At 39.4% G+C, this 7,500-nt stretch overlaps 1 protein-coding gene across 1 annotated transcript; it reads right to left on the reverse strand.

Moving 5' to 3' along the window:
- Positions 1-3,187: 3,187 nt before the first annotated feature.
- LOC136849826 (forkhead box protein A2-B-like) lies at positions 3,188-7,480 on the reverse strand. Its single transcript, XM_067123287.1, has one exon. It carries the CDS (start codon positions 6,917-6,919, stop codon positions 5,402-5,404), a length of 1,518 nt encoding a protein of 505 aa, XP_066979388.1. The 5' UTR covers positions 6,920-7,480; the 3' UTR covers positions 3,188-5,401.
- Positions 7,481-7,500: the final 20 nt, after the last annotated feature.

Raw genomic sequence — 7,500 nt, forward strand, 5'->3', positions numbered from 1 at the left:
ATCATTACAACGTTCCCTTTTGGTTCTGTAGAACTATTGGATAACATTTTCGTATTTCGTGGATTATGATTATTTGTATAACAAAAGGTGCTCATGTTATCGCTCCTTCTCTTTGAGAGTAGCCTTGTCTGCCTTTTGAAATGGATAGGCTGGGTGCTGGCATTTAAACTGGGTGGTAGTTACTGGATTTTTGCCTTTTTAAAATGAGGTAGGCTGGATACTGACGTTTAAACTGGCAACGATAATATTATTGTTTTTTTGCTATTTTTTAATTAGGCTGAATACTAGCATTTAGAGTGAGCGGTTTTTTTTATAATTCTTTTGCCTTTTCCTGATTAGATAGGCTGGAAACTGGCATTTAAACTGGTTGGTAATTATTGGAGTTTTGCCATTTTAAAATGAAATAGGCTAAATGCTGGCATGTAAACTGGTTAATGATTGTTGGTTTTTTGCCTATTTTAATTAGATAGGCTGTATACTAGCTTTTTAAACTGACCGGTTTTTGTCATTCTTTTGCCTTTTTCTGATTAGATAGGCTGGATACTGGCACTGAAAGTGGGTGATGATTATGGTATTTTGTACTTTTATAGTTAAATACGCTGGATACCACCATTTCAACTGGTTGGTGGTTACTGGTTTTTTGCCTTTTTTTATTAAATTAGATAGGTTGGATACTACCATTTAAACTGTGTGGTGATCGATAGTTTTTTAGAATTTTTAAAAATTAGATTGGCTATGATTATTGGTTTTTGTCATTTTTTAATTAGATAGCCTGGATACTACCACTTAAACTGGGTGATGATTTTTTTTTTTTTTTTTTGCTTTTTTAACTAGACATGTTGGGTACAAATATTCAAATTACGGTTATTAATTTTTTTGCCTTTTTTTAAGTAGCTTGGTTGCATCCACCTTGTGAAGCAGTAAAATAATGTGATCTGTGACCAGGTCACGGGTTAGAAAATTTTGCCTTCTGAACTTGATAAGATAAATACATTTTCTGCCTTTTAGACATGGGGCTGATATTTGCTGAGAAATTAATAGATAGAAAATAGCAGGCACGGACGTTCAAAATTTTGCTATCATCAGAGAAAGGTTGTGGAATGTCCAGTTAAAAATAATGGTATGTACAATCACATATCAGGACAAATGCTTACAGAAACATTTTGATGTTTTGATTTTGATACGATGACACTGGGTGCTCATTTTGTTAGAGAGGAAATATCAGTCAGTTTATTTATGTACAAAGTATAAAAATCTTATGCTGGTCTCTATTGAAATTCTGTTCATATTCGTTACACACAAACAGAACTCAAGACCACTTCTTCATATCTATAAACAGAACTCAAGGCCTAATTATTATTAAGCCCGAGAACTCCCATAGAATAAAAGGGTGAAAAATTACCGTCTCTTCTTTATATTTTCGCCATAGTAAATTATTTGCCATAGCGTCATTTACTTTCCTTACGTCATTTCCGGTGGGGATCGCCCCTAGCCAGCGGCTACCTTGCGGGGAGGAGCGGCAACAAAAAACACCCGCAGGAGGAGGGGTAGGGGGGAGGAGGAGGAGGAGGAGGAGGAGGACTATTGACAACCACAGAAAGAGGTCCTGAACTCTAAAAGACTATTTATCAACTAATGAGACTAGTTTTGGTCTATTTAGTGTCTATGGAGTGTCACCGGTCGATCCCAGAATTTGTACAGGTTAAATGAAAATGATAACGAGTTGAGTTTTTATCTCATTTCTTTTTTTTTTTTTTTACACTGGAGTGATTATATCACTGGTATATCTATCGTGCTATTTTCTTATTCTGTCGTCTTATAATTTATACCTTCATTTACGGATTCCTCTTATAAAAACACTTTATTAAAAAAAAAAAAAACATTAAATAAAAAAGAGTTGAGTTCCCTCATTTCTTGTTTTTCACTGAGAGTGATTATATCACTTGCATATATATCATGTTTTTTTAATCTGTCGTCTTATAATTTAGACCTTCGTTGTTATTGATATATCATTTACAGATTCCTCTTATAAAAACCACTTAATTTTTCGAAAAAAAAGACATTAAATGAAAAGAGTTGAGTGTCTCTCATTTCTTTTTTCACTGAGAGTGATTACATCGCGGGTATATACATCGTGTTGTTTTCTTACTCAGTCTTCTTATAATTTACACCTTCATTGTTATATTGATATATATCATTTACAGATTCCTCATATAAAAAACACTTCATTTAATTTTTTTATTTTTTAGAAAAAAAACACTATGAACACTTTCATTTTTTTTGAAAAAAAAAGACACTATGCCTGCACCGGTTTCAAAGGCATAACTCGCTAAGATTTTTACACAAAATACGAAGGCTGGAGAATTTGTTCCGTGGGAAGGAACGCCGTGCGCCAAATACCTAGAAATAAGTATACCACAAAGTAAAGACTGCGGGAACCATTATTACATAATCTTCGAGGAGGAATTATCTTCATGTTTATTCACATCTGGTAGATAGGAATTAGTTCTACATTTCACATTTCAACTAATAATTTTAAACCACTCTCGACTTTCTTCGAGAACTTGATAAGAACTATATTTGGAGTTTTTATGGAACTCAGATGAATGAAATCGTATTTTTTTTAAATGTTATTCTTTGTAAACAGGTGTTGTTGGTAGGAACGCGAAATTTTATATTGAAATTAGATTTGGTTCATGTTCTGAAATTATCAGAATGTTGTAAGAAATTATTAGAATGTTTGTAGTTGTGCGGGATTTTTTTTTAATTAGTGATATCAATTTTAACAAGCAGATATCTAGAGTAAAACTTATTTTAAAAATGTACGTCAAAAGATGAGCCATTTGCAGATTACGAGAGAATATGTTGTGAGAGAGAGAGAGAGAGAGAGAGAGAGAGAGAGAGAGAGAGAGAGAGAGAGAGAGTCAATAAAGGCCGGAGGTCCCTGTTTCTGTTTTCATTATGCGACGGAAGCCATGGTGTTTATTTCTCCAGTAATGAAACGGAGGAATATATATATATATATATATATATATATATATATATATATATATATATATATATATATATATATATATATATATATATATATATATATATACGTATATATATATTTTTTTTTATATATATATATATATATATATATATATATATATATATATATATATATATACATAGATTACAGATGTAAGTGCGAACAGCCGTGAAAAGTTTCCACCACAAAAGTTGTATGGCTTTGGAATACAGAATATTTTAGATATCTTATGAAACCAGTATTCTTGAAATAACGAGACGCCCTGTTGCGGGAGTATGCAACCGCTGATTCTTTTTGAGAAAAAGCTTTATAGAGAGAGAGAGAGAGAGAGAGAGAGAGAGAGAGAGAATTATTAGCACAGTGCGTTAGAAACCGGTTTTGATGAGCAGTGTTTTTTCTTTTATGTGCGATTTATAAACTTAATATGTTCACCCTGCACATTGGTTTTTGAAGAAATTGTCAGCAATAGAGTATTTATGAACAATAAAAACGTTTACCAGAAGCATGATAGTAACTTGATCTCACCAACTGAAATTTCAGTGCAATTATCTCTTGGTAATAAAGCATATTGCTGTGTACCTCGACGATGTGGATAATGTTATAAATGAGGCGTTTGCGGAAAATGCACTTCGTGACTGTTCATTGATGATTTGAGACTCGGGCAGAAGTAGTCTATAAATGATGGAAAGAGTCAAATCCATTTTTTAGAGGAAAAATTAAAGACTTTTTCCAAAGTCTAAATGATAAGGAAGAGGGAAAAATGCAGCGTGACAGACTGCAGATAAAATAAAAAAAAAAAAATCAAATGCAATATTTGCATGTAGATGCACCAACACAGAAAAAAAAATTGAAGACTAAAAAAAATTAAATTTTTCTAAGACGCCAGCTCATCATACACTAAACTCGAAAAATTATTACACCTCAAGTATTTGGGTGAAATAAAAGATCGCGTTACCTACCAGCAATTCCGTCTTACACTCAACATTCCCTGAACAATTGCACAATAAATAATAACGTGGCGTGGTGCAGTTGTTCGCACTGTACAGAAAACGTAATGAGAGGCTTTAATAAATGAATGGACAAAATCCTACGATAATAAAAATCCTTTGAGGATTGGCCATTTTCTTGCTGGTGAACGAACGAGGTAAATGATTGTAATAAATCCAGAGGCCGTGATAAACATCCTGCTAGCTCACTTCGGTACAGTTCGGACGCTGCGCCACTCTTATTTATGATTCTGACTCTGGTTTATCAAGAATCGTGAAATTGGAAAAATCTGATACAGATTAAATAAAAAGGGGGCGAAAAAAGAGGTTTGTATTTCCTCTTGTATTTATATAAATATGACATAGACAACGTTTCTGTAGCTCTACGATGAGGTAAAAAAAAAAAAGGAGGGCGACTGTAGAGTCAAGTGTGGTTTAAATCTAATATTTTTCGCGGTTTAAATAAACCTTTTGTTAACAATAAAAAAATTTAACAGCGTGGTTCTGTTCTTTCATGGTTTGGGTGTCTTAATAAATATACAGATTTTGTGAAGTAGTTACGCTGGGATTTTGTAATAAATCTGCTTTATTATGAATAGTTTTAGTGGAAATTCTGTTGGGGAAGAACATTAATGGTTTAAATAAACCTTTTGTTAACTATGAAAAATTTAACAATGTGGTTCTGTTCTTTGAAAGATTTAACAACGTGGTTGTTCTGTTCCCTCATGGTTTGGGGGTTCTAATAAAGAAACAGATTGGGTGAAATAAATACACTGGGATTTTGTAATAAATACGTTGTATCATGAGTACTTTTAAGTGAAATTCTGTTGGGAGAAGAACATTAATTTCTAAAAGAATTTACAGTCAAGTTTCAAACAATATTGGCATGATTAAGTCGACCATAATTAGCTTTTTGACAGATTATATTGGCACGTGTCAAATAGACAAAAATTATTATTTAATAAAAATTATATTAATAAAAATTCTTATTTATTGCACGCAGTATCCTTTAGTGTTCTTCTTGTGTTTACCTGAATAGAAATGAGTACTTGAAGAAGACCAGTCTTATGGAATGTTCACGAGACTATAAAGAGGAAAACCAAAGTCGTTCGTGCCACTGAACGCTGCCAGTTCCGAGGAATACTACACTGGAGAAAGAATTAAAAACCCGTCCTCAGAACTAGATAGCAATCAGCCACTTGTAAAATGCAGATCATGTAGGTAACATCAGTGGGTGAGGTCTAGCTTGATGTTGATGATGATGGTGATGTTGAGGGTTGTGACGATGGTGGTGTTGCAGAAGATGCTCCTGGTGATAGTGATGATGGTGATGCTGATGATGATGGTGATGCTGGGTCTGGTCAGGGGTACACTGTCACCGTCAGATAGATCTGACTGACGGGGACGTTCTCAGCAGAAGGTCTTCGGGAGGGACCTGGCGCGTGTCCTCCCGGCGGTCTCCGACGTGCCCCTGGATCTCTCGCTCTTGCGATGCTGCTTCGGAGGAAGGAGGGGCAGAGGGAGGGGGAGGAGGAGGTGGCGGCTGTTGCGGAGTTTGTGCTGTTGGATGATGATGATGGTGATGTCGTTTGCTGGGCTCAACGAGCATGGCCGAATCCCCTTGTGAATCGACTCCCGTCGGAGGAAGAGGAAGCCTCCTGTCCATGGAAGAGGTCGTTGTCGTCGGAGTTGGCGTCGTCGCTTTGTCCATTTCCTCGTCGTCGTCCGCGACGTGGATCGTCTCCTCGTCGTCGTCGTCGTCGACGTCGTCGTCTTCTGGACTCAGGTCATGGAGGCTGTGTAGCATGACAGGTCTTGACGTAATGGGCGGTATCGACGAAGGACTTCTCCTCCCAGAGGGAGAGGGAGACCTTGCTCCCAGAAGTCTGGAAACCGAGAAATCCGACACTGTCGATGCAAGGGCCGCTGAAATGGCAGCCGTCGACGTCCTAGGAGCCACGGCTTGTGGTCTCAGTGGCAGAGACGACGAGAGAGGCCCTAAGACGGAGAGAGAAGCGAGTGCTAGGTGGGGCATGTGAACGGCTGATGGTCTTACCAGAGGGGCACCCGCGCCTCCGCAGGGCGCTAACGAGGCAGCCATGGCAGCTGCGGCGTAGAGGTGATGCAAGGAATGTGGCGAGATGGGCGGTGGATGGTGCAGCATCTGTGGTATGTGATGCCCGTACGGAGAAAACTGAGAAGTCGGCGGCGGTGGGTGAGTCGGGGATAACGGAAGGGCATCGCTGAGAGGAGGTGGGTAGGGCAGTGGGCGATGAGCCAACGAGGTATGTGGCAGGGGCGGCGGCAAGAGGCCCAAGGGTATGGAAACAGGTGGCATGGGAGGCAGAGGCTGAGGTAATTTGGCATCGGAAGCAGCCAGGCTTTCGACGGTGAACGACTGCTTGCTCTGATGGGAAAGGGGTCCCATCACCCCGGTGACTGGAACGTTGCTTCCTCCTCCCCCGCCGAGGAGCGTCTCTCCAGAGCACCTGGAGGCTTCCAGGCATCGGAGGGGGTTGTTGATCTGGGCCAGGCCCGCTTCTAGGGCTTCCTTCTCAGGCTTAGGAATCTTGAACCGCTTCCTCCTCCTGAGGAAGCTGCCGTTCTCGAACATGTTCATGGCTGAGGGATGGAGGGTCCAGTAGGCGCCCTTGCCGGGCCTGTCGGGTCTCCTGGGGATCTTGATGAAGCAGTCGTTGAAGGAGAGGTTGTGGCGGAGGGAGTTCTGCCACCGCTGGGTGTTCTTGCGGTAGTAGGGGAAGTTGTCCATGATGAACTTGTAGATCTCGGCCAGGGTGCACATCTTCTCCGGGCTGTTCCAGATGGCCATCGCCGTCAGGGAGATGTAGGAGTACGGCGGTTTCTGGTCGCCGTAACTCTCGCGGGATGGACGCGGCATGTCTGCTTAAATTTTTTTACGACTCGTTTTAAAAGTCACTCGGTCATCGGAAACACTGACAACATTTGTATGAACAGAATCGGGTAATTGTCCACAGTAAATGTGTATAGACTTTTTTTTTTATTGACAAAACACCGCAGCGATTTTGTACCTGTATCCGCTCTTTCCTTCTTCCACCTGTGCACACTAACACCCGGTGACTATTACTGATAATCCGCCCGAACACTTGTTACATATAAGGCTCCAAACTTCACACCTATGACCCCGCCCCCCGACTGTGACCGACCAATCACGGACAAGTGGGCGGGCCCATGTGTCGGCGGGCGGGGTTTTCCGCATCGCTAAGCTGCTCGAGCAGTGTAAGAAAAGTCCCGAATTTGAGCTTTTAAAGTCTATGATGCTGATGTATATATTATTCACAAGGAATTCATTGCAGCTGTCAATAACGTCTCTTTTTCTTTTTTTTTTTATTCTCTTAGTATTATGTCTACATAAATGGATCTTGTGGTTAATGTATTTTGATGGTGGAAATCATTTTGCCTACTTTATTTTGACGTTGTTATTTTTGTTACATATATATA

This window comes from Macrobrachium rosenbergii, chromosome 21 (genome assembly GCF_040412425.1).
Source record: "Macrobrachium rosenbergii isolate ZJJX-2024 chromosome 21, ASM4041242v1, whole genome shotgun sequence".
NCBI lineage: Eukaryota > Metazoa > Arthropoda > Malacostraca > Decapoda > Palaemonidae > Macrobrachium > Macrobrachium rosenbergii.